At 54.4% G+C, this 26,906-nt stretch overlaps 2 protein-coding genes across 3 annotated transcripts; both read right to left on the bottom strand.

Moving 5' to 3' along the window:
• Nucleotides 1–1,059: 1,059 nt before the first annotated feature.
• Nucleotides 1,060–18,734, bottom strand: ABCC2 (ATP binding cassette subfamily C member 2). The gene is made up of 32 exons (XM_086467524.1): nt 18,693–18,734; nt 17,960–18,133; nt 17,378–17,503; nt 16,167–16,301; nt 15,626–15,748; nt 15,219–15,274; nt 14,751–14,982; nt 13,992–14,173; nt 13,215–13,392; nt 12,459–12,713; nt 11,907–11,972; nt 11,303–11,440; nt 10,811–10,957; nt 10,426–10,510; nt 10,269–10,335; nt 9,947–10,073; nt 9,595–9,771; nt 9,325–9,492; nt 8,960–9,146; nt 7,985–8,102; nt 7,450–7,555; nt 6,936–7,155; nt 6,313–6,467; nt 5,246–5,401; nt 4,949–5,148; nt 4,197–4,323; nt 3,729–3,830; nt 3,490–3,633; nt 3,055–3,213; nt 2,634–2,800; nt 2,065–2,259; nt 1,060–1,634 (listed from the first exon to the last, which is right to left on the bottom strand). The coding sequence occupies exons 1-32, from the start codon at nt 18,732–18,734 to the stop codon at nt 1,505–1,507; spliced, it is 4,644 nt and encodes a 1,547-aa protein (XP_086323650.1). The 3' UTR covers nt 1,060–1,504.
• A 3,159-nt stretch (nt 18,735–21,893) lies between these two features.
• CUTC (cutC copper transporter) lies at nt 21,894–26,839 on the bottom strand. 2 transcript variants are annotated; one of them, XM_086467188.1, is made up of 9 exons: nt 26,807–26,839; nt 26,413–26,484; nt 26,281–26,340; nt 25,846–26,055; nt 24,560–24,595; nt 24,001–24,134; nt 23,366–23,393; nt 22,896–23,001; nt 21,894–22,317 (listed from the first exon to the last, which is right to left on the bottom strand). In XM_086467188.1, exons 2-9 carry the CDS (start codon nt 26,480–26,482, stop codon nt 22,206–22,208), a joined length of 756 nt encoding a protein of 251 aa, XP_086323314.1. In that variant the 5' UTR covers nt 26,483–26,484; nt 26,807–26,839; the 3' UTR covers nt 21,894–22,205. The 2 variants fall into 2 exon arrangements, with proteins under 2 accessions (XP_086323314.1, XP_086323315.1); XM_086467189.1 differs by lacking the exon at nt 24,560–24,595.
• Between the last annotated feature and the right edge of the window lie 67 nt (nt 26,840–26,906).

The raw sequence follows: 26,906 nt of genomic DNA, 5'->3' as shown, positions 1-26,906 counted from the left end.
AAAGCCCAGGCTGTCTTCCAGACTGATTTGGGGGTGGCTCTGACCAGGATTGCCTCAGTTGTGCTTTCCTGCAGGGTGCTGGAGGCTGTGCGGACGTTCTGGGAGGGCAAGGCCCTCCCCGGGAGGGATGTGGTGCCCTTTGCCAGGGTGGTGTGTTTTACCCACTGCTGCCCTGCCCTGAAGGAGCGAAGCTCCCCTCTCTTGGGGCGATGTTTGTATCCCCTGTACTGCTGCTCTGTAAATAAAGGTTTGCCCTTGCGTAGAGGAGGTGCCTGTCCAAGTGGTGGGAGAGCTGGGAGGAGTGCCTGGCCAGTGCTGGGCTCAGGGGCAAAGCCCACAGCCTTCATGGAGACCCTGCAGGGCCAGGAAGAACAATGTGCCTTTTGGTGGGGTCCAGCATGCTTCTGCCTTGGTGTTTGTGCCAGCAGCAGCCCAGGCACCAGGAAACCCTCACAGGAAAGTTCTTCATTAAGATGAAGTGATTGCACTGACACCCCCACACACACCCCCTGTGTGACTCAGCTGGGGCTGCAGGTGGCCCGAGTCCCTCCTGCCACCAGACAGGGTGAAGGGGTTTGCCTTGCTGTACGTGGGCAGGCAGTGTGTACGTGGGCACAGGCTCCCTGCATGCCAGCAGCTGCTGCCAGTGCTATAGCTCCTGGCTTTCATGCCCAAGAACAAATAAGGGTCAAGAAACCACCACGTGTTATGTGTGCTTGTCAGTGTAGCACACGTGCGTGCCTGCACCTCTCCAGCTTGTCTCTACCCCCATCAGGTTTGCAGTCTGGAGCTACCGCCCAAAGTCTGCCCTGCCAGTGGTGACAATAGCCCCAGGGACTGCCTTATTTATTTGCGCTGCCATTGAAGGGAGCTGTAGCCATAGGGAAGGCAGGCAGGCCCTCGCTTCTCCACCTCTGCTGCCAAAGAGCAGTGTTCGTGCAGCTCAATTTGGAGTGCCCAGCCATGTGTGTCTGCACAACCTGTGTTACCAGCTTCCCTGAAACACTAGCCAGGTTTAAAGCCAAACTGAGGCTTATTTAGCATGCCTTAAAGTCACACTTTTAGTTGCAAGACTAGAAACAGTTACAAAAAGTAAACAAATTATAACATTCACTCTTAGATTAAACTGACAATTTCATTCCATAGTGCTAAAGCATCTCTGAGCTAGGTTTCTCTGGCACGGCGAAGTACAAAAACTAAGACACCCCCCGAAGGGGGTCATGGTTTCCCTGCCTGGCGTATAACTTTTCCCTTCTATACTGGAACAAATTATGCCGCTCCAGACCCTCGTGTGCACAGCAGGCAGGGTGTGGCAGGAAGGTTAACAGCTCACTCGCCGAGATCCTCTGTCCCTGACAGCCAGAGAAGCCACCCTCTCTGCTTCCCAGTTGCAGAGAGACAAATTCCCGGGCAGCTCGTCTGCAAGGAGACCTCAGTGCCCGCTTGGTGAGTGCCAGCAGGACGGAGCTGCCTGCGCACACACCCACACGCTGCTCCGCTCCACCTACAGTGCGGTGGTTTCTGTATTCGTGATGCCAGCGTCCTTTGCCATTGCAGAGAAGATGCCCTGCTTCTTGAGCAGCTCCTCAGGGCTGTCGTATTCCACAATCCTCCCAGCCTGCAGCACCATCACCCTGGTAGCAGGGAAGGAGAAGGTCTGAGCTCCTGGGATCTGAGCAGATAGCACTGCTGGTGCCAGTGCTGCAGCCCCACCAACCCTCACCCTCTACAACCACATTATGTGGTTCACCTCCTCTCAGCACAGGTGTAGGGGCACAGCTGTCCTCCCTGTGCTGGCAGGGTGACACACATAAGGTGTCAACAACACCTCTGTGGCCTGTTGCTGTAAAGAGGGATCCCCAAAAATGTTTCTCCCCACAAAGGCATAACTACTGCATGGCCATCCTTCCCATCCCTCTGTTCTTCTCTCCTAGAACCTCTGTACATTGCTGTTCTGGGCATTGCATCCACCCCTGCCCCTCTGGCTGCATCCTTGCTTCTGCTGCTGGCCACCTCTCAACGCATCCAAGGAGTCCAGATCGCCATCCCCTTGCCCCACGGTACCTGTTGCTGTCCATGATGGTGTGGAGGCGGTGGGCGATAGTAAGGACTGTGCAGTCAGCAAACTCGCTCCGGATCGTTGTCTGGATTAAATGATCAGTTTCCAGATCTACAGCTGCTGTTGCTTCATCCAGGATGAGGATCTTGGCTTTGCGGAGAAGGGCCCGAGCCAGGCACACCAGCTGCCGCTGCCCAACACTGGGATGAGGTGGGGAACGTGAGTTACTAGGCCGACAGGAGGTGCTGGGCTTCTGCAAGCCTACTGCTACACACTGCCCTGATCTCAGCACCATGCCTGCCCAGCCATCCCCCACCTTGCCCCAACTGATCACCTGCCACCCTTAGCACCAAGTCCCTCAGCATCTTGCTCTCTGGGCCACCATGGAAGGGTTGGCTCACACCGGCTCCCTGACAGCCCTGACTCCTGGACCATGTTCCTGCACCTTCACTCCCAGAAGCTTCTGTGCCCTCAATCCCTGGACAGCCACTCTGCTGGAGGCTGCTGTTCCATGCTGATCCCTGGGACCAGGAAAAGGGAGGGGACCTGGGCGTACCTCTGCTTCTCCACTCACCTCAGGTTCTCCCCTCCCTCACTCACAAGATGCAGCAGCCCCTCGGGGAGGGTTTGCACATATGTTTTCAGGTGGGCCAGCTCCAGGGCCTTCCAGACCTCCTCATCTGTGTACTGGTCAAAGGGATCCAGGTTCATCCGCAGGGTGCCAGTAAAGAGCACGGGGTCCTGCCAGGGACAGCACCACGTTCAGCCACGCTACGGCCATTCAGCAGGGGTAATGGCTCCAGGCCCCCAAGTTTGGCCACATCCTGCCCACCCCACTGCCTGCAGCTGGGCAGGGGAGGTGGCGACGGCACGCTCACAGACTCTTGGAGTCTCCGCAGCACCCAGGGATGCACTAAGGGCAATGCATCACCCAAGGAACAGAGCGCGGTGAGGCCGTGCAGCAGTGGGACATGGAAAGGCAGGGATCAGCTCACCTGGGGGATGATGGTGAGGTTCTGGCGCAGGTCGTGGAGGCCAATCGTCGCTATATCTACCCCATCGATGACGATAGTTCCTCCAGCGGCCTCCAGCACCCGGAAGAGGCAGTTGGTGAGGGAGGATTTTCCAGCTCCAGTCCGGCCCACAACCCCAACCTGTAGAAGCAGCTATTTAAACCAGCTGATAGGGTTGAAGAAAACAGGGCAGATGCTCTCTGTGTTGGTCTGGCAGGTCTTCCTGCCCTGCATCTGCAATCACCATCTCCAAGACTGTCTCCTTTGGTCCCTGCCCCGCAGCTCGAGTCCCCAGGAGCCACGTCCTGTCACCATGCCTCCCCAGCCCACAGACTGAAGCCAAGAGGACAGAAACAACTTGAACACCGTGTCACTCTGGAAAGAGTGTGGTGTGGGCAGAGGCAGAGAGGTCCTCACCTTCTCGGTGCTCCCAATATTGCAGGTGATCCCCCGAAGAACCAGTTCCAGTTCAGGTCGGTAACGAACTTTGTAGTCAACAAACTGGATCTCACCTTTGCTGGGCCAGCCGTGAGGTGGACGCTTTTCTGTCACCCACGGAGCCTGGGGACACAGGAGTGTTAGGGGGGTTGCACCTTGTGATGCTGGCTAGCACCAAACGGTGCAGCAGGTGTATGCCTGGATCCTGGTCTCCTCACCTCATTCTTCACCTTCGTGTACTCGTGTACCCGCTCCACAGCCACAATGTTCGTCTCCAGCTCTGAAGACATCCGCACCAGCCAGTTCAGTGTCTGGGTCACCTGCATGGCAGAGCCAGAGGTTGCAGAGTCCAGTGGGACCCAGGAACCACCACCTACTGCCTCAGCTCAGGGACTCAGCCTGGGAATTAGCAGCCCTGGACTGGCCCCTACCTCTCCACTCCCCAGCCACAGCCCCCTCTCCCCAGCTCTTCAGAAGCTTTGCTGCAGCATCTCTGATCCACAGTAGGACTTTGCTCCTCCCTACAGCAGCAAGTATTCCCCTCACACTGGGATGTGTGCTCCCCTGGCTCCATAACAGCTCCCCAGGTGACAGGACACCCAAGCTAATCCCCTCTCCATGGATCAGAGTGGGAGCTCCCAAGAACAGCCCTGTCCTGGAATAACAAAAAGCTTTCATTTACTCACATTGAGAGCGGAGGAGACAGAAAGACCCACAATGCCACCATCCAAAGTGCCCTTTGAAATCACTGCTAGGAGCGCAGAGAAGAAGACCACCAGGCTCCCAACGAACTCCAGACGGATGGCCAGCCACCTGCACCGGGAGAGGATGGCTGCGGAGCAGGGTAGAGGCATCTGCCTGTGCCCAACACAGGGCCCACCAGTAAGACGAGCAGCCCACCAGCATCCCTTGTGCTGTACACATGGCACCGGCACCTGCACCTACACAGCATGTGATTTCTGGCCAGTTCTGCAAGCAGGTTCATTTTATCTGTCAGTCCCCGCATCTCATACATAACCTCCTGTGCTGGTAATTCCATATATCAGAGGAGCCTCAGCTGCACAATCCTCACAAACCCAAAGCATGTACCAGTAACACATCAACACCAGACAGTGCCCCCATCACACTCCCACCTGGCCTGGAGCATCAGCCTTTTCCCAGAATCCACCAAGAGCATCTCAGCCCTTGACAGCACAGCTCACCCTGCCCAGGCTCTGGATACTTTGTAGAGGGCCACACTCTGGCTTTCAAAATCACCCTAAAATGTCTCCTTCTCATAGATGGCATCCCTATCCCAAGCTCACTCAGTTCCTAGACAGACCCTCAGTCCTAAGATCAAGAGAGAGGACTACAGCATCTCAGGCACCTCCCTCAGGACCCAGAAGCCCCTGGGCAGAGGTGCTGCAGGTTTTGCTGTGGCATGAAGAGTAAAACTCACCTATTTGAGACTATCCAGGAGTAAACGCTTTTCTGATTTATGTCCATGGTGCTCTCGTTTTGCTGCAGGAACCGTTCTTGGTGTCCGTAGGCCCGGATCACAGAAAGGCCTGACACTGTCTCACCAAAGTGGGAATAGATGGGAGACCTGGTGACAGAGTCCAGACGCCGTAGCTGGCGTGACGTGGAGACATAGAAGCGCTGAAACGAGGGACACAGCTTGGTTACCAACACAAAGCCCAGCAGCGACCAAGATAAGGGGCAGGGCAGAAGCTTCTCTCAAGCCCCGGTCACTCACCAGCACAAAATAGTAGAAGATGCCTAAGGGAATGATAATGAGAGCAAAGAATGGCGTGGCCAGGGAGATCATGAGCAATGTGCTAATGATGGCCATGAAACAGGTGAGCCAGCTGCGGAAGGACATGGGAATGGTCTCATCTATCGTGAAGATGTCCTGAAGCATACAAAGAAGTGTGGAAAAGCAGTCAGTGACCCCACAGAGAGGGAGAAACCCAAAGCCCCCCCACACATATAGAGTTTCTAAACACTCATGTGGTAACGCAGTGCCAGACACTTGCGAAATACTGTATGGCACTGAATTGATGTTAAGAGTCACAACTCCATTTAGGGCCACAGCTCTTAGCTTGGGAATGGCTGCTTTAACAGAGAAGTTTTCTATAACATTGCCCTGTTGCACAGACCAGCTTTGGGAACTGCATCTTCCTCTGGACCCAGGATGCAGAAGCAGGAATTGAGGCAAAAAGAGGGACAGGGCTAGGCACCACATACTACCTCATCTGAGAGTGCACTCAGCAAACCCTTAGGCTTGATCTCAAGAGAGGTTTTTATTTCCAAAAATCAAGAGATGGCACCAAAGGAAAAAGTGGAGTGGCAGCACAGTTGAAAACACCTGTCTGCATTCTCCCTCCTTTCTCGTTTTCTCTTTGTTTTATGAGCTTCATTTACTTAGCAAAGACTATTATTTTGCTGAGAGTCCATAACCAGAAGGACATCTCATTATGGGACATGAGCTCTAGGCTCTCTTGGTAATCTACCCTGGTTCTTCTTCCATTTCTCCACATCCCTCTTACCCCAAAACAGGACACAGTATCCAGCTGTGGCCTCCCTAGCACTGAGCAGAGGCGATAACTTCCTATGATTTGCTGGCCACTCTCCTCCTACTATAGCCCAGGATGTGGCTTGCCTCACAGTGAGCCTTGCATCCACCATGTCCTTCTAGTCCCTTCCAGGACACGATCTGGGCTCATCTGTGCAGTGATGAACAGCAACAGGGTATGCCACCACCCAATGCTCTCCAGACCTGCTGGAACAAACACCTCCTCCATGTTCAGGCTGTTCTCTTACCTTGGCAAACCTATTCACAATGCGGCCAGTCGGGGTTGTGTCAAAAAAGCTCATGGGCACATGCAGGATATTGCTGAGCAGTTGCTGATGCATAACCCGGGAGGCTCGCACAGCACCCTGAGCAGACAGGATGGTTGCAAAGAGCAGGAAGACAGCTGCAAGGAAAGCACAGAGCGCTCATCGCCAGCTCATGTGTGATACTGGCCCCAGGCACCCTTTGGCAGATAGAACACATCATGCAGCTCCAAGCCAGCAGCTCTGCAGTGATCCACTGTGGTAGTCCTGCATCCCATCTTCTTGGGAGGCCCCAGTAACTGTGTCCCACCACAAGGGAAGAACATTAACTCTTGGATTGGGCCCTGGCACTATCTCCAGACTGATTAAGGACAGTGATCTTCAACCTAAGGGGGCAACACAGGCTCCTAGGGGGCATTTATGCTGGCTTCAGGCTGATATCTGTCCCCAGTTCAGCCAGGAGCCACAAGGAAGGCATCTGCAGGCAAATGAACACAATGCTGGGTCCCCTGCTCCTCGCTGCACTGCTGGCTGCAGGCTTTGCAAGTCGTATCCCTTCCAGACCACACAGCTGAGGTGAGCAGGATCCCCTGTGCTCCCACACTCACCTTGTGACACCCCCAGTGCCCCAAAGACCCCGATCCGCAGGTCTCGCTGCTTCACAGGATAGGTCTGGTTCAGGTAGTGCTGCGCATCATCAGTCCAGGCACTGAGCCACAGATTGGTCCCCACGAAGGCAACGTACTGTCCAACATAGCCCATGGCAATCCAGAAAGAATACCACAAGCCAACAGCACGCAGATACTGCAGGTACATGGAGAACTTCACCTGTGGACCAGTTCAGCCCATTACCACTGCCCAGCAAACCATGGTCAATGACACCCAGCACAGCCTTGGGACTCCTGTCTTGCTGCCCACAGTGCTCCCCTCCACCACCTTGCCCACCAGTCCCAGGCATCTCTGTCTCCTTCAGCATCTCTTGGCTGCAGTGGGGCCACAGACAGACAGCACCGTCTTCTCTGAGCCACAGTCAGGGTCTTGTAGCACTGAACCAGGGCAGCACATTTCTCCATCCATCCATCCATCCATCCATCCATCCATCCATCCATCCATCCTCCTCACCTTGCCGGTTTCCACAGCTTCTTTCTCGATCAATTGCTGGCCCTTCAGCTTCTGGGGGGGCTCCTCCTGGGCCTTCTTCCAGGAATTGGTGCTGGTTTTACTAAGGCTGCAGGGAGGTGATGGGCACCATTAGTCACAGTGGGCCAGATGGGTCCTACTGTCCTCGGGGTCCATCCCTCTGCTGCATTGGGACTCCAGTACTGGAGCCTTCTGGGAAATAATGTCCTAACTGAGGCAGCTTTGAATGAGCCTCGTGGAATCCCTAGGCGTATGCAGCCATGAAATCATACCCCTCATCTGCCAAAAGCAGAACCAGCCAGCAGCAGGGCTTTCAAAGAAGACCACAGAGTAAGGCTGTGACACACTTATGTGAGTAAAGGCAAGACCAGATGCTCCTGATCCAGTCCAGCTGGTGGTAGGAGCAGGTAAGGAGGCTCCCAGCCCCTTCTCTGCAGGAACTCCCCAGGGAAGCTCCCAGATCCCCTTTCTCCTAGGGGCCAGGGGAGAGAGCTGAGAGGTCGGGTTGAGTTCCCACCTGCGGCTGAACTCTCTCCGATGGATGCTGACTTCTCGCTTCAGGGTCATGGTCACCACATCATCAGGGCCCTCCTCCACACAAGGCTCAATGTCTTCATCCTCAGCTAAAGCAAGAGCTACAAGCACAGGGATGGGGAAAGGTAGGGTCAGGCACTGAGGAGAGAACAAATCCTATACACCACACCTCTGCTGCACTCAGCTCCACCTTTCTGTGTCTGACCACCACACATCACACCTTCTCCAACCCTGCTGCAAGCCCACTACAGCAGGAGGAGAAAGAAATCCATTGTGCTGGAGGGAGAACTGACAGGCGACATAGGGCTAAAGGCCTGCATGGAGGCAGTCCCTGCTGCTGACTTATCCCAGTACCATTGGTGGGACTTGAAGGAGAGATTTGTCCTAGTTTAGTAGGTGCAAGATCTGGTAGATCATGTCACTCCAGTTCAGGAGCATCTCTTTGAGCAGGTGGAGATGGGTCCTGTGGAGATGGACTGGGAACAGCCAGGCTCCAGCTGGACAACTGGGCTGAGCCCAGGCAGGGTGAGCATCCGCCTGACCTGACACCACTCCTCCCCATAGCACTGGGGGACATGATAAAGATGAAATGTTATCCAACATATAATAAACCGAATAATAAACCAAAGGATCTTCCTCACCCCAGCACCACTGAGGTATGGAGCCTGTTGCCACATAAGATTATGGGACCCATGAACATAAACGAACTAAAAAGGGAGTGAAAGAATTAGACAGGTCCTTCGCTGGCTGTTCAACATAATGCCTGCATGAGAATCTTAGGCAGAAAGTCCTTGTGCTGCTGATTACCAGAAGCTAGGAAGGATTCGCAGCAGCCACCCCTGGGGTCTGGGCTGGATAGAGCCAGGTCAGACTGATGGACCAGGTCTTGGGGTCATCATAACCCCAAGACACATGCATGGCCCCTCTAACTGCCACAGCCCCATTATGTTCCCAGTACCTGTGGTATTTTTCTCTGAAGCATCCTCCTCCTGGCTGCCGTACAAGTTCAGGAACTGGGCAAAGGCACTCCTGTTTGCAAGCAGGGTGCTGTAGGAGCCATGTTCAGACACTGCTCCTGCCACCAGCACCACAATGTTATCGACTTGGGGCAGGTAACTGATACTGTGCGTCACCAAGATCCGCGTCTGCAACAAAGTGGTTGCAGTGTAGTGAGCATCAGACCACCCCTCGCTCCCCAGCCATGGGCCTGCAGGACCCCTCTCTGTCCCAAGCAAGCAACCTCAGCCTTCCCTGGATGGTCAATGCCGTGCCAGTGCCATTCCTGCCTGGCCAGGTGGTGGGGAGGAGGGCAGGGGTGCGCACCTTCTTTTGTAGCAGTCCTTTTGGCCCCAGAACATGCTCGAAGAGGTACTTGCTGACGTGAGCATCCACGGCAGACAATGGGTCATCCAGGACATAGATGTCCGCATTGCTGTACACTGCCCGGGCCAGGCTGACTCGCTGCTTCTGGCCCCCGCTCAGATTAATGCCCTGGAAGGGAAGGGAACTCTCTGAGCACTGGGCTGGCACAGGGCAACAGCTCTGTCCTCTGCTGCAGTGCTATGGGAAACCCATAGTGTCCAGGGCTGATACCTTCTCTCCAATCTCTGTCTGGTCACCCGCAGGCAGCAGTTCCAAGTCTGGAAGGAGGGCGCAGGCCTTGATGACCTGCTGATACCTAGCTTCATCCAGTTCTGACCCAAAAAGGATGTTGTCTTTCAGCGTGGCATTCTGGATCCAGGCCTGCTGGGGGACATAGGCCAGGGAGCCCTGGAAAGAGAGACACAAGAACAGCTGCCTCATCAGAGCATCAGCCTGAGCACTGCCACCTACTGCAGCCTGTCCTTGCCCTGAGCCACCACTCCAGGACCAGTCCTGCCCTGCTGCCTCCCCACTGAGCTCCCAGGCAGCCCCACAGCCCCCCGCACCTGTCAGCTCCTCTCACCTGGATGTTGATGTGCCCCTTGATATTCTCCATCTCCCCAAGCATGGCTGACACCAGTGAAGATTTGCCTGAGCCCACAGCCCCCACCACAGCCACCAGGCTCCCAGGTGCGATGTCCAGGGTGACACTGCAAAGACATGAGGGCTGAGGAAGCAGCACTGCTAGGTCACCCACCAGCTCCTGCATAGGACCAGTGAGGGCAGTGTCTCTGGGGCACTGGCTTCTATCAGCACTGTGAGAGGTGACTGCCATCACCAACTAACAGCGTAGAAAGACTCCCTCTCCCCAGCCACCTGCCCCAAACATGGCGCAGAGCACTCACTCTCTTATCACGGCGTTGCCGTCCCGCTCCCAGGCAAAGGTGGCCTCCGAGAAACGCACAGCACTGCCTGTCAGCAGAGAGCAGTCCTTCAGGGCTGGGAAAGCCCAGGGTTGGGCCAGCCTGTGGCACACAGGGAGTAACCTGGAGGTTCACCTACCTGCAATGGGGTCGTGGTGGATAGCCGAGGTGTCCAGGTCTTCTCCACCCAGGTAGCGCTCCAGCCTTGCAGTCGACACATTGGTCTGCCATAGCAGAAAGAGGATGGCACATGGGCATGGGGTGCAGCTGGGTGCGCTGGCAGGAGCCCCGTAAGCAGACCACCTCATACACACAGCCCCCACCCAAGCACTAGCCCCAACCTCTGAGCCCCAAGCCCATGTCACATATGTGAGTCCTGTCCAACCCCACAGCCAGCAGAGTCCTGTGCACCAACCCCTGGGTGTCCAAGGCCCAAGTCCATCACAGACCTGAGATCCATGTGCTGGTTTGAGCACAGGTATCGTAAGATCCCCCTGCACCCCTTGCCCTGTGTGAGGGCTGACCTGCACCAATGAAGAGAGGACCATGGGCAGCATGGCCATGGGAGAGCGCAGCACATTGAAAAGGGAGATGGCAGTAAAGGCCTTCTGTGCATCCAGGATGTTGTTCTCATCCACCAGCACATAGACGGCAAAGCTGGCCAAGGAGACCTACGACAGAAAGCAAGGAAAGCCACCATCAGTGTGGTTGTGTGCAGCCCAGCCCTTCATGCTCCCCCAAGGCCTCAGCAGTGCCTTCGTGCTCGGAAGCTGTTCCCCTCCTGCTTCCTTTCTCCTTTGGGCCCTGTCTCACCACTCTGATGGGACCCCTTTCCACCACAGCTCTCCTGCCAGCAGCCAGAACCATACCCTGCATCCCAGGCATTTGTCAGCCAGCCCCTTCCTCACTGCAGGAGCACTCCAGACGAGGTTCCCAGTCTTTCCCATCCCCTTGGACACAGCCCAACCCCCAACTCTGAGGAAGGTGCAGTCCACCCTGGGCCTGTTGGCACTCACCAGGACAGGGGCACATGTGAACACGAAGATAGAGACTGACTGCAGGTAACTGAAGTTCACCAAGTCTTTGAGCTCACGTGCACGGATCTCATTGACTCGCTTCTCAAATGAGGGCTCCCAGGCAAAAAGCTTCAGGATCTGTGGGATGGGCAGGGTGAGCAGGTGCTGGCCTCCACACTCAGCTCACTGGTGGCCAGCACCTCCATCACCAGCTCCTGGCTTGCTCAGAAGCCTGCTTGGTCACTGAATCTCCCCTCTCCTGTCCTGCCCCATAGCTTATAGCACCTCCCCACAGCATTCCTGCTCTCTTATCCTCGGCTTACAGGTCACTGCCAGTCCCTCTGCCACCATGGCAGCCTGCTCACCACCACGGCCATCCAGGAAACCCCCAGAAAAACCTCTCTTAACTCCCAAGTCTTGGTCCAGGCACCCAGAGTTCCTCCCCAACCAACCTTTGAAAAGGTGAGGAACCCAAACATAGGGGCCCCAAAATTGGACGTTAACACTGGTTCTATAGGGCTATACAGGTGTGCTGCCTCCAGGTACAGTGCACTAAGAAGAGGGATGCAGCAGATGCCCAGGGGGACTCCACTCCACTGCTCACCTTGATTCCATTGAGGATTTCACTCATTATTTTCATGCGCTCATCCTTGTTCTTCATGTTCCTCACCTACAAACAGAAGAGCCAGAGGTCACCTAAACCAGACAGTGGTTCACCCTTGGAAATACATTTGAGATGCCTCAGGAAAGGGAATAATGGGCTCCAGAACCCAGAGAAGCCATCCCACAAAGCTGGATGTTGGCTCCCTGGGGCTCTGGACAACCTGGGAAAAAACAGTACCCTGTTGTCAGGTAGAAGATAGAGCTTTATTTTATGGTTGGTAATATCTCACTTTCAGTTCTCAACGCTGCACCCAGACCAGTTCAAGTTCAGTTGTGATGGCAGAACAGGTCTCACCTGCCTCCTGCTCATCTCAGCTGATCACCCCCCAGCTCAGGCTAGAGACACCTCCAGCCCAAGTCAGATGAACTTCCTAGGCTGGGAAAGACCCGCAGCATAACAGGGAAGGGTAGGGGAGTGTGGAAGATGAGTGAGGGGAGCAACAGAGAGCCTCAGGAGTAAGAGGCCAGGGAGGACCTTGCACCCACCACTGACCTGGATGGTTTTGGCCTTGGCGACCAGGAATGCATTTATAGGGATAAGAAGCACCATGGCTGCAATGCCAGCCAGGACAGAGGGGCCCAGCTCTCCCCAGAGGAAGACGATGGACAGAATGATTTGCAGGGGGGATGACCACAGGTGGTGAATGAAGTTGGCCACGTCCATGAACCTCTGGGCATCAGCTGACATCAGATTCACGGTCTCTCCCACCGTGGACTCCTTACGGGTGGCGCTGGACATGGTGAGTGCCTGGAGAGAGAAAGCGTAGTCACCGCAAGTCAGCCTGGGAGCAGCCTGATGACCAGCAGCATGGCACAGAGCAGGGAATTAGCTGGCCAGGCTGAAACTGCTCCTGGGTTTGCTCCTGATGCCTCTCTGCTGGCCACAGGTGCTATCATCACTACCTGCACACCGGGAGCTGCTGGCTGCTGGGGACAAAGAAACATATGCCTATGAAGGAATCCCAGTGCTAGCTGCCCTTGGTGTTGTGCTGCTCTGAAGAGAAACCTCCCTCAGCCCCTGGTAGCTGTCAGACACACAGCTGCAGCACCCAGGTCCCAGGCAGAACTAGCACCCACAGTGTCCCCAGCACTGGGTGGGTGTCCCAAAAGCCAAGCTCTCCCTGTGTCTTCCTGGGAAGTAAAAGGCATACACCCCAGTCACTCCAGGTTGATGGGGCAAGCAATAGATGCTGCTATCTCCAGCCCAGCTGGAGGAAGACAATGAGTGTGATGACAGGGCCATACCAACCTTCTTGTAGATGGCAGAGATGAGACTGGCACGCACGTTTATGCCAAGCTGGAAGCACAAGGTGAAGTACTGCTGCAGGCAGACTGACTGGATCAGCGCTGTGAGGAAAAGCAGGATGGCGTACAGATAGCCTTGCCAGGCAAAGGACTCCTCATCCGACACAAAGGCAATCAGCAGCCTGGAGGGTAAAGAAACCCATGAGACCCCCACCCTACTGAGACAGACCCAAGCAGGATGCTCCAAACCAATGCAGGGAGAACATCCTCATGAGAGCAGTGAGAAAGTCCCCGCTCCAGACAGCTGGCTCGATGCTCAGCAAGCTGGGGACCCCTGTTCTGCTGGGTGTCCTCGTTCTGCCACGGACACCACGTTTCACATACAGCAGTGAGTCACTAATCTCAGATCATCCACAGAGACTGTGTGGCTCTGCAAAAGAAAACGGGCAGGTCCTGTTGGGCTGAGCTGGCCTGACTCACGAAGGGCCTCAAAGAAGAGCCAGGACTGTCACCAGGGAGAGAGCAGGACTGCACAACAGAGGACGTAGGGAGCAGGGAGCAAGATATCACCCATAAGAGCTGGCAGCCAGCTGAGATCAGTTCTTCATTAAACTGTAACCCAACACATTCTCACACCTTTGGTGAGGGCACAAAAAGTCCCCAGGGTGTGTGGCTGGGAGAGGCACACATACAGAGATGGATGCAGCGCACACAGGGAGGCAGTGGGGCTAGGTGCAAAGCCAGGACAGTGCACGGACAGGGACAGAGAGAAAGGACTCACTTCAGCAGCTGCGGGCTGACAAACACGAGTCCATCGTGCACCAGCTTGAAAGCCACCGATAGCACGAGGTTCTGCCAGAAGGTCTTGCACAGCGTTTTCACCAACCAACCCCTGGGGAAATCCTTGTGAGGGCCAGAGTCCCCTTTGTCTCCCTCCTTCTTCCTCTTCGGCTGCTTCTCCTCCTAGAGGGAAGCCCACACAGAAGTAAAGGAGCTGTTTGTGCAGGCTTCCTGCACCTGGAAGGATGCTTCCAGGGCAAAGCCACAGACGTGCTCCCTCTCACTGATCTCTGCTCATGTCATACACCCCCTGTACTAACACCTCTCTTGTGCACCGAAGACAATTGTTGCAAACCCCTCGTATGGAGCCTGAACTTTTCAGGCCAAAAATCAGGCACCCCAGGAAGAACCTGAGGCTGGGGTGATCACAGAGTGATGTTCACTCTAACCTCATTGCTAGGAGGTATCTGGGGTAGAGCAAGACAGAAACAAGGGAGCTGCTTGTACTGCAGACTTGAGGGTGGTTCCTGACCTTCTGTAGGGCAGAAGGATGGAGACTTTCTTGGTGTCTCAAAACATGGGGATCTGACGAGGACAGGAAAGACCTTGTCATGGGTTCCATCCTTGCCCATGGCTCTGCAGAATCAAAGAGTGGAAAACCCAGCAAAAGGGGCTGCAGGCAGGTGAGGTGACCCTACTCCCCATGGCTGGACCTGGATCTCTCAGTCCCATGCAAGGCCAAGAGTAAGAAGGGATTTACCAGCACCAGGATGTCTTGGCTCTGGGCCTTGCTCATGTTGTTCCCATGGTCTGGGTCACCTTCTTGGTGTCTTTTCTTGCGTTTCCGTTTCTCCAGTTCTGCTTGGGCCTTCCTTACCGCAGTCTTCATGTTCTTCTCCATAACAGCGTAAATAGCCTTCGTCTTGTCTTTATCTTTTAATTCCCAGACATCTTCTATCTCCAAGGGCTTGCGATAGCCCTTGAAAACCATGCTGTGGGGCAGAGAAATCTCCCCTCAGCAAGTCTCCCACACGACAGCTGAGGAAGAGTCCTTACTGCAAATGCAGAGCCTCCACACCCAGCCTGGCCCTGAGCTCAGTCTGCACAGACTGCACTGAGTGTGGTGCCTCTCGCTACTAACTCCAAGCAGCCTGTGTTGCAGACTCCCTGAAACACCACTGGCCCAGCCCTAAAGCACCCCTGCAACCTCCCACAGAGCCCTGCTCACCTTGTGTACCATTCAAAGGTGATGGAGCTCAGGAAGGAGGCTGTCACCTGTGGGTTCTAGGGTACAAAGCAAAATGGGTACCAAGAGATCATTGATGCTGAGGAGTGGTGTTGACAAGAGTTGACTCAGCACCCCCAGCCATTAAGGAATACCAGAGGTTTCAAACTGTGCCAGCTCCATCCCCAGGAACTCCATTCCACAGCCAGAAGCAGCCCCCCTTAGACACATGTGCAGATGCCCCAGGCTGCAGGCTCCAGCTCTCACTGATCCCCTTGCTGAAGCCCCCAGATCTTCCCTCCCACAGGGGCCAGGAGAAGCCTCTGCAATGGAGCTCACCCTGCCCCGCACAACGCCAGCTGGGATATGGTACCCCAAGCCCCAAGCCCACTCCCACACGGACCTCGCACCTTTTTTCTGATCTCCTTTGTTTCTGGGGCAATGTCTGAGAAGCCCGAGACAAGGAAGAGTAGCAGCTGGAGCCCATAGGAGATGAAGAAAAGGACAAACCGTGGCACATCAGAGATTGGTCCCTGCAGGAATGGAGAGTCCAGGGTGACTGTTGAGGCTTGTCTCAAGGCCACCTGGTGCTCAGAGACAAGATCCATCCCCAGGACAGTGAACATGGCTGAGCCCAACAGGGCAGTGCAAAACTTGCTGCAGGTCCTGGCTCAGCTTCCCTTCACCACCCCTCCCTGCTTCTCCCTGACCTCCTCCCATAAGTCTGTAAGGGGAGAAATAGGTCCTGGAGAGCTTATGCCTCCCCAAAGAGACAGGATGAATTCAAACAGCAATTCCTTCTCAGGTCTATTCTGGTTCCCCATGGTCCCTAGGGCAGCTGGGACCTCAGTGATACCACTGGGAGCTTGTCAAGAAATGAAGCCTAAAAGGACTTTCTTTGGGGACAGAACAAGACCACAGGGAAGCACAGAGCTTCCTGCCAAACCCAACCTGCAGGGCTCTCCGGACAAGTGACTGGAAAGACAACATCCCACAGAGCAGGGACAGCGTCCAGAAGCAGAAAAGTATCCCCGAGTCTCTGCGCAAGCAGAAGCGTCGCGCATCATGGATCAGCAGGACCAGGAGCTGGGGGAAGGAAAAATCAGTCAGAGGTTCAGGTAGGACTGCAGGACTACGTTTGGGCTCTAAACGTGCCTTTGGAGGATGTGTCCTGGGACATCAGCACGTGTGATCTGCTGGGATTCACTGCCTTGAAGACACCAAGCTCCCAGAGCCTGAGCTCACTGCCAAACCTACATAAGCTTTGGAGTTAATCGCATAGGGCAAAGGTTTATTTCAGGAAGAAGTAAGATCAGGCTCCTCATAGGAAAAGTAAGGTCTGAAGGCACCCTGACATTACAGCAGGGCACTATTTCTCTTTTTAGCTGTTCTCACCCCAAATTCTCAGACATGCCCATCTGTAAGGCGTCACACCCTGTCTCCTGAATACTACCTCCAGACCTGGAACTAAAGCCAGATCAGAGACCCAGAGGCTCAGCCTCTCTGGGCAGTCCTCTTGTCTTATAATCTTACATAAACTCTGCACGTGAAACTAAATGCCTTGACAAAATACAAAGGATAGCAAACGGGGGTGTCGCTTTTGCTTTTAAGTGTAGCTCCTGAGCATTTTGAATTTGTTAGAATATGCCATGTCTCACACAAGATATCTGCAACTTCCATGCATGTATTCCATCAAGCTAATAGCCCCTCTGTCCTCAGCTTTCTCCTTTGCCTGGGTATCCTGTGGCACTTCTCAACTCTTTGCACAAAACTGAGCAGCAACCCATGGCAAGCTGTGAGACATCAGAGCAGCAAGCCATGTTCACGCTGTGCAATCAGTCCTGTGAAACGCATACTGCTGCTACTAAGGCTTCTGCCAGAAAGCTCAGCTACGCTCACAGGCATAGTATATATCCCAGTTTTAAGGATAAAAGCAGGGAGCACCGCACAACCAGACACCTGCCCCCAACCTATCACCCCCGTGCACCACCCACACCTGTTCAGGGCTAGTCCCCTACCCATCTTCCAGGCAACACTTCCCTCGTGGACATGGTTTCCAGCTGATCTCTGTGCTAGGGAAGTTTTTTGCTGCTTGGTCCCACAGTCTCAAACCCTGTCTCTGGTGACACACAAAAGACCACATTTACCAGCTGAACCCTTACCCAGGTGGTGATGTACAGGCTGGGGTTTGTGTACCAGACAGCTGGCAGGGGATCCTGCTCTGTGTCCTCTACAAACGCCAGGGCCAACTCTGCCACTGCTGTCAGCACCAGCAAGGCAGCCAGAACCTGTGGGGAGAGGGGAGCAGCTGTGAGGGGAGATCCAGCCCATCATGGGCACTGGGAACCACTGGGAGACAACACAGTTGGGCATAAAAGCACTGTGTCCCATACACCATTACACACTTTCCAACCCAAACCCGGCCTGGGAAGCTGTAGCACTTCCACAGGAGCACTTCAAGCTTGGAGGATAAGAGCCAACAAGACAAGAGGCCCCAGTACACACCTCTGCCCTCCCTCCCAGTGCATCACAGTCCTGTTATCCCCTCTGTCCCAGATATGCCTTGTCCTGGGCCTCCCTTTACGTTTCTCTCCCAGATGGTGCCCTAGCCCATTGCTCCTTCTCTCCTACACTTTTCAACTCTCCATCACACATCAGATGCCAGCCCAGAAGCTTTCCACTCACCAGCCCTCCATTCCAGGCTGCTCCAACCCACCCTCTGTGCCCCCTCAGCCCCACTCTACCTGTTTGATGATGTAGAGTTTGGTCACAGATGATTTCTTGGCTCTGGATTTGCACATGGGCAGGAGCTGCCATGGACCCAAAATCCAGAAGAAGCCAAGGGGGACCCAGACCAGCACAGTCTGCTGGAAGCAGACAGGCAGGTCGGCATCAGGACGAGCGAGGTAGGAGGCATTCTGGGGGCAGCAAGGACAGACAGACAAGTCACTTGTGATGGCTTGACCCTCACCTGGCTCACAGCACAAGAGCCATCACTCTTACAGCTCCTGCCCACCCTATTGCACCCCCTCCTCAACACCCACCTTCCTGCCTGAGCATTTCAGCACTCAGCCAAGGTCCCAGGTGATGTCCCCTTACCCATCTATCTACCTGAACCTGGGAGGGTCTCCCCTACAACCACCCCTTGCTGCAGCAAAGCCAGCTACAGCAGCTGGACCCAAATCGTTCCCCAAGAGGTCTGTGCAGTGTCCTGCGTTCCCAGCTGGGCTGCGAGGCTAAAACAGGACAGGGGTCACTCAGGGAATGTAATTTGCATCGTGATCTCATGGATATCATGCAGGCAGTGCACAGCACTCAGTGCCATGACAGTCCTGGATAAATACCAGAACCTCTGCCGACCACTGGCAGCTGGGTTCCACTGGCTGACCAAGCTGTGAGCATTGGGATCTACTGCTCTCCCCTTCCACTGAGCATTCTACCTCAAGAACAGGCGATGGGGGTGATGAAGCCACTCACCCAAAAGACGGAGCCGCAGAACTCCTCCAGGGCTGCTGACATGGCTCAGCAGAGAAGAGACAGCGGCTCCTTCCCCTTGCTCTGCCTGGCTGTGAGAGTCCTGGGTGGATGTTTGGGACAAAAGTCCCCACACACCCTCAAGTGGTGCTGGGACAAAATCCCTGATCCCACGCAGTTAATTGTTAACTTGGTGCTATTGCACAACATGACAGACCAAAGCAGTGACCAAAAAGGCTTTGGAAACTGCATGGGCTCTGGAGAAGGGAGGAGAGGAAGATCCAAGAGAGAGATCAAAGGGGAGATGCAGGGAAGCCACTGTCACAGTCACTGCAGGACACCACAGCCATTGCCCAGAAACCGTGGCCTTCATCAGTGCACACCAACAGAGTCAAGCTCATATGAACCCACTAAAGACACTATGGTGCAACAGACCTCTCCTGCCAGAACAAGCCTGCCGAATGCTGCCAAAAAGTCCAGCAAAGGCTGGTCTGCCAAAGGCAGCGGTACCTTTTTTCTCATGTACTGCCCAGCAAAGAGGCCCGGGACACCAGCAGTGCCCCAGGCCTGGGAACTTGCAGCGTCTGGCAGCCGAGCTGACTGCATGCTGCAGTGGTCAGTCCCCAGGATCCAGGTTCCTTTTACCAACTTCTTCTGGCCTGCAGAGCCTGAATACTTTCCCACATCTCTGTGTTGTCTGCAGCCGGCTGTTACGTTATGGCAGCCAGCTAACCACAAAACCCGAAAGAGACCTTGAATCTTCATTCTGAGGCAACCTCCAACATCTCAGACAGCCATAGGACCATTCCTGAGGAGGGTGACCGCCACTAAATCATCACCTTTCTAGGTGGACGTGTGGGGGCAGGTTAGGATGGTGCTACTCTAAGGCTAGAACTAAATTTGCTTTATCACACGTGCTCTTGGTGAGCAGTAGGTAAAAGGGGATGGTAGGGTGACTACAAGAATTCTGCTGTCTCATTGTTCATGGAGTTAGTAGATAGCTCAGAAGTCAAGGATGATACAATGAGTAATTGCTCAGGAATAACCCCCTTACCATCAACACCAGAGAAAGGTTCAATGTCCAACTCATTGGTTAATTATTATTGGTTTGTCTGATTAAATCCACTTGATTTTGTAAATAAAGCTACCCCTAGTACTAGGTCCCCCAGGCCGGAACTAACATACTGCTGACGAGAGCAGCAATCTGATGCAATGGATAAGAAACAAGTGAATGGAGCAGTCACTCCCTCAGCCCTTCTCCATGCAGAGTGCTGATGGAACTCATCTTTCTGCTCACTGGCACAGGGGTCCTCTGGCCTTGCTCATACCCACCTGGAGCGCTGCTGCCAATGGGACCACTTGCTTGTGACACCTTCCTATGTAATCCTCTGTCCCACCGTTTGTCTCAGTTTTCAGTACGTCACAGCCCACCCTCACCCCGTCTTTGGGCTCTCATTCAGAGTGGAAGCGCTTTTCTCACCACAAGACACCAGCTACCTTTAATGTTCAAAGCAAGCACACCCGCACTTTCTCTACCCTCACACCTGGGGCATGCTCCTCCTAAAAACCCACAAAGCCACCTCCCTGTCCTTCAGCTCCCTTCATAAAGCTTCCTTCACTACAATACCCAGAAAATGTTCACTGGGACCAAGCTAATCAAAGTGGCAAGACCTCTTTGGCCAACAGTACCAGGCCATTTCCCTGTGCTCCCCTGCCTTTACCCATCTGTTGTCCACCATCTTATAACCTAAGGTTTCAAAATTAGGCATTGCTTCATGCCTGTCTCACACAGGGTCTGGTCCAAGAGAGGCTTCTGCAAGGCAATCTGCGAATTAGGCCAGGCCTCGCTGCTCATCTCTGTTTCTGAAGTGTTTCTTTCTCTGTTTTGTTAATGCTGTAACCCCACTCAGTTCAAACACTGTAACCCCACTCAGTTCAAAAGCTTTTTTTTTTTTTTTTTAAACTTTACACAAAAGGAACTGAACTCTGTGCTTATGATGCTGGGGGGGCGCTGTGTCAGCAGAATATTCATATCAATTGAGCCACCGGTATCTAATTATCACCATGACTCATGAAATCTCACGACATAAGTCATGAACTTTTAAATCAGGTAGTCTGAACTACATTGACCATAACCGCAAATGTAATCATTCCTCCTTCTGAGTTCAGATCCTTCCTACTGCCTGCACATCTATCAGCGCTGAAGCAGGCTCTGATACCAGCACTAAGCAGCCATTCCCTTCCCAGCTCCTCTGTTGAGAACTACCACATACATTCCTGAGGTGTGTTTTGGGAGACACTGATACCTCTGATGGATCCATGTGAAAAGGTGGATGTCCCCTTTGAGCTGAAGATAGGCAGTTAGTCTTCACTACAGGTTTTCAGTGACTTGATTCGGTTTAAGGTGACAAAATGTGCTGCCACCTTGTCAAATAATACATTTTTCTGTCCATCCTCATAGGCTGTATGCTATTGCGAAGATGGGCCAACAAATCTGAACACTGATTTTTGCTTCCTAAGGTCTGCTACCCCTGCTGTCAGGGGGAATTCTCTTCAGCTTTATGGATCTTTTAGATAAGAGCAGGAAGCAAAACCAAAGGTGCTTTATCTCTGGGTCCCTACTCTTTTAATGGACCACTCTGATGCCTTTCAGATCCTTCATTGGCTATTTTGCAGGGTAACTGAAATGAGTCTAAGGCTTCAATTCTGACTAGGCAGCAATAACCCACCAGGCACATTCTCCCGAGTACTGTCTGGAGAACCAGCAGTTTGTGCTTCATGTTGGGAAAAGGACCTGCAAACTCCTTGAGAAAAAGCACCTTGCCCTCCCAAGGAATCCCATCACAAGCCCACCCCACCTCAAGCAAGCATGCCCCACAGCCCAGGATGCCTCACAACTACCTCACCTAATCAGTCAGAAGCTCCTTCCCCTTAGAGCTTAACACGTTCATCACCCCTACGTATCAACGTCCTTCTCTAGCTAGCAGCTGCTGTGTTGCTAATCCCCAGCCATCCTACTGGCTGACACAGCAGGCCTTCTTTTCCAGCTGTGGCTATGTTTCCCTCCCCGGCATGCTGGATGTGACCATGTTCTCCTGTGGTGCAGCAGAGGGCCTGATTAATTCAGGCTACGCAACACAGATCACAGTGTTACCTGTAAAATATAAATAATTTTTTAGAAAAGCACATCAAGAGGGGGGCAGCTGCAGTGTTTATTTGACAATCACATGCAGTGCTACACAATTCAGTCCCCCTACTTGCTCAGCTCACTTCCTCCCAAATACTGCTGAACAGCTGGTTGCCGCAACATCTGGGAATGAGTCCTTTTATTTAAAATGGCCAACATAAGTTTCCAGGCCAGGGACTGGTCATTCAGGGGAAGCCAAGGGAAGAGATGTCAGGCTTCATCACCTAGTTCATCCTCTGCAGCCTGAGGACGGAAGCAGTACCCATCTGTCCATGTGGTAGGGAAGACCCTGGAGTCTCAGCGCTCTTGTCCCAGCACGGTGCCTTCCGCTACAGAATGTTCTTTGCAATCGCGTTCAGGGTCCTCACTTTGGCCACATCTGCCACCTTTATGGAGTATTCAGGGGCAGAGAAGGACGCTCCCATGGCAACGTTCGGATTTCTGTCAGGAAAACCACTGGTTACTATCTGCAGGTGGACGCACTAAGAAAAACCCACTGTCTCCCCTAGTCTCAGCAGTAACCAGAGAGCCTGCTGGTGCCACCCAAACCAAAGATGAGACAGTAATAAAAAGAATAATCCAAAGGCAAGAAACAACAGCACCAACAGACACCCAGTGCAGACCTGTGAACAAGTGTAAGCCATTCCTTACCCATTCCTCAGAGGCGCATCCCACGGAACTCCCAAATCCTACACCCTTGTGTTAAAGGTCTAAGGCAGCTGCACCAGAACCTGCCTTCCAGTGCCACACAAGTACACTCACAAGCCCTAGGGCAGCAGTAGCGGAAGAAATGCCCCAAGGACTGGGTTCTGCACAGAGCTCGTGTCCCGATGATGTGTGGATTCATCCACTGCAGAATACAGAGCCAGGCATCATGATCCCAACCACCAGAGCGCAATTAGCACCCAGGAAGCTGTTTGAAATTTATGCCTGTTCTACAAACTCACGTTCACACAAATCCAGATTTTCCCTTGTACAGTTTTGCTAAAAAATAAAGATAAAAATAAATAATCAGTTACCTGAACTTCATCCCTGAGTCTCGGGCTGAGCGAGCAGAGCAGTGAAACTCAGAAGCGGTGGAGCCTTCCAGAATCCTCTGCAGGTTGCGCTCTGTGATGCCACCCCCTAGCGGGAAGAATCCCGATGTCACATACGGCGCAGATGGCACTGTCCCAGACCTGACACCACCCCAGGACCTACCCCCTAAGGGACAAGAGCCATCTACACTGAAGGGAAAAAAACAGCCCTTGGAACAATGGAGACCCAGGCACGTGAAAAAAAACGGGAGAAGCCTTGGCTGATGTTCTCCCACAGGTCTAGAGCTGTCTCCACATCCCCAGCTGCCTGCATGGCCTTTACTTGCACCAGGGCTCCTCCTCCTGGGGACCTGGCTCAGAAAACCAGATCAGACAGCGTATCCCAGGGCAAGAGGCTAGGAAGCAGGGGCTAGGGACTACAGGACGTGTTACAAATGACAAAAAAACATTACCTGGCACCACCACAATTCTGCCCTTTGCCTGAAAGAAGAGTAACATGTTACTGATACTGCTCAGCACGACATCTGCACATGCATTTGTGGGGTAGCAAAGACACCTTACACACAGCACCTTCCATAAGCTCATGGTCATCACCATCGCTTACGATTCGCGCGCTCTCGCCCATCTTTTCTGTACAATTCATGTTTTACAAGGAAGAGTGGAAAAGAATTTGCAGTTACAGCTAAGACAACTTGTCACCAATTCCTCCTACCTCTCCTACCTCTCTATCCCACCTGGTTACCTCTCAGGTACATCTGTTGCATTTTCCTAAAAGGAACTGTGAGACCCCCAGCAGGGACCTCACTTCGCTGTTTGCGTGGGCTAAACACACCCGCTGCTGAAGCCAACTCCTACTGCCCTCCTCCCAGTCGGCGAGCAAGAACCCAACCAGTCCTTGGTGTGGGAGACTTCAGGGTCCAGCCCACATGGACTTGGGAAAAGAGATAAAGGCAAAGCCAGAGAAGGAGGGCAAGCGCTCCTTGACAGAAGTTCCCTTACAGAACTGAGGGCAACCCCAAAGGAGTGGCCTCCAGGCAATGCCCAGGAAGCAGCCAGGGTAGCCCAGGGAAGCACAGGGAACACTCACCTGTTCTGCAAGCCTCTTAATTAAGGACAATCCTTCCAGCGCTGAGCTGTCACAGCCACTTGTCAACACCCGCTCAAACCCCAGAGAAATCAGGGTCTCCAGCGCCACCAGAGGGTCGTGCACCATGTCGAACGCTGAGAGACCACCAACACAACAGCTCAGAAATCGCTCAGCTCATCATGCTCAAGCCCTGTCCCCAGGCAGCTAAGAGGCCCAGGCGACAATGACAGGAAAAGTCCTTCTCACAGCTGGCCAGCCCCACGGGGAGCCACAGCTCCTCACTATAATGTCCCCCTCGCAGCAGGGGCAGGGCCACCATGCTCAGCTCCTCAGACACCTCCTCTCCAAACAGCCCCCAAACGTGGACCCCCTGAACCTTTCCCCTCCTGGCAGAACAGCACAACCCCAGCCTGCTCTTGCACAGCAAGCAGAGCTTTCCCTCCTTCGAAGAACGACCGCAGCACACTAACTCAGCTCCCCCCAGGCCCCACCTTCCTCTGGCAGCAGAGCAGAGGCTGGTCCCTGCCAGGGCCACTGTCCGACAGTGTCACTGACTCACCTCGGTGAAATGTGACCGGCAGGGGACGGCACACCGCTGCAATAAGAAGACATATGGTCAGCCAGAGCTGGTACAGAGAGTCCCTTGTGCTAGAATCTGAAAAGCCCATGAGATGAAAGAGGGCAAAGGCTTCTCGGGCCATTCCTGGGGAGCTCAGAAGAGTCCCAGTATTGCTGGGAACAACACAGCTGCTGCTCTTTGGTGGGAAAGAGTTATTCTGCCTCTTGAGGAAGCAACAAACCGTTGTTTTTATGAGTAACACCAAAATACTCCATCTCATCTGGATCATGCAGAACCCTCATTCCCACCAGAGATGTCTTTCTCTACAGGAAGGAAGCAGGGCAGTTGTGTCATCTACCTGGGGAAGGGACAGGACCAGCATTCTGAAAGCAGGAGAGCTGATTTTTGTGATTTCTTTCACTACCTACAATTTCTGCTCTCAGACCACAGCAAACTTCACCACTGGTGCTCTATTCACTGGGTAAAGCTTATTTATTTCTACGAAAAGAAACTTAACTGCCTCCCACCCTGTAAACACTGGTTCCAGCAGAGCACCTCATTGCTCTAGTGGAGGCAAATCCTGGCAAGACCCCTCTCTCTTGCTGTACTCCCTACAGCACTTCCACCTTCACAGAACTTCAGCACCACATCATGAGGAAGAGGCTCTGCCCCTCTTTGGCTGTAGCTCACAGAAAAGATGTGGAAGGAAATTCTCCTTCTCTCTGCATGTTAGGGGTCTGGACTAACAATTTCTCATTACAGCTTTAGTAGCTTTTTATATGTTTCTGCCTCTCTCTCATCATCTTTTCTCACTAGGTATGTTAGAGGAAAAAAAGAAGATGAGCTGCCAGCTACCCACAAGGCCAAAACCCAGGAGAGACATGTCCTAGACACCTGTAGCAGGGACATAAGGAAAATAAAATTAACAAGGAAGATAATCCAACAGGTTAATACTCTGATGCCCCCCAAAGCAGCTCATCTAAGCCTCTCTTCTTCTTACACACTGTTATTACATCTTAGGTGGCCTCAAACTCTGTGTGAGCTGCTTGGGGCAGCGGCCCTTGGTCTGCAAAGCTTCTTACCTATTTAATATCTCACAGGTACGACAATACACGGAACTGGAAAAGGTGGAGAGAGGTGGCAAGACCACAGACAAGACGGGCAGAGCAAAGCACCCTGCGCACTTCTTTCTACAACATCAGACTGAGCAGCACTGAACTCCCACCCCCAGTCACAGCACAGATCTCACACAGAGCTCAGCACAGCATTTCTGGAGACGCTCTTACCCAACAACGCCGTGCAGAGCTCAGTATCAATGCGCCCGTCCTCAGTCAGGGCCCCGAACACCAGCCCGTCAGCCCCGTGCAGCTTGGCAAGGCGGATATCGGCCTTCATCACTTCCACCTCCCGGTCCGAGTAGAGAAAATCGCCGCCGCGAGGCCGGATCATCACGAACACGGGGACGCGCACGCACTGCTTCACCACCTGCAGGAGCCCTGCGGGGAGAAGGGGCGGAGGCAGCTCAGCGCCGAGCTGCGGCAGCTCTGGCCACCGGGGAAGGCGAGGCTAGGCAGCGGGCAGGGGGGCAGCCAAGCTGGCGGGAGGGGGACAAAGGAAGAGGGGGAGAGGGAAGGAGGGCGCTCAGGCGGGCACGCTGAGCCCCCAGGGAGGGGGAGCGGCCCCAGGGCAGGGGCAGGGCCCGGGCCGCGGGCGAGGCTCACCCATGCTCGGGGTGGTCCCTCCTTCCACGAGGCCCGCGCACAGCTCGATCCGGCCGGCACCTGGGGAGAGGCACGTCAGAACCGGCCCCGCTGGGGCCCGCCGCTCTCCCCCGAGGCCCCCCCGGGCCTTACCTCCGCGCTCCGCGTTGACGGCGGACTCCACCGAGTCCACGCACACCTCCATGAGGAAGCCATCGTCCATACCTGGGGGAGAGCGGCGCCGTCAGCCCGACCCGCCCCATGGCAGCCGCCCGGTTCCGCACCGCCGCCGGCTACGGCTCCGCCCCGCCCCACTTCCGCCTCATGCCCCGCCCCCTGGCTCCCGCTTCCGGCCTCGCCCCCTCGCGGCCCGGGCCCGCGCCGCCCGCGGGCGCGAGGGCGGGCGCGGGAGGGTGGAGGGCGGAGGGGCGGGGGGGAGAGACGGCGCGCCTCGCTCGCGCGCTGTGGCGGAAGCCCCGCCCCCCGGCGTCGCGGCCCCGCCCCCGCCGCCGCCCGGGCCCCGCCCCCGCCTCGCACGCGCCCTCACCTGCGCTGGCGGCGCGCGGGGGTCGCTGCTGGTTCTCGGTCACGTGCCGGGGATTGTCATGGTGACGCCCAGGTGTTTCCGGAAGTGCTCGGCCCGCTTC

Source organism: Leptosomus discolor, chromosome 6, assembly GCF_034619465.1.
Source record: "Leptosomus discolor isolate bLepDis1 chromosome 6, bLepDis1.hap2, whole genome shotgun sequence".
Lineage (NCBI taxonomy): Eukaryota > Metazoa > Chordata > Aves > Leptosomiformes > Leptosomidae > Leptosomus > Leptosomus discolor.
This window is presented reverse-complemented; position numbering and strand designations above follow the sequence as displayed.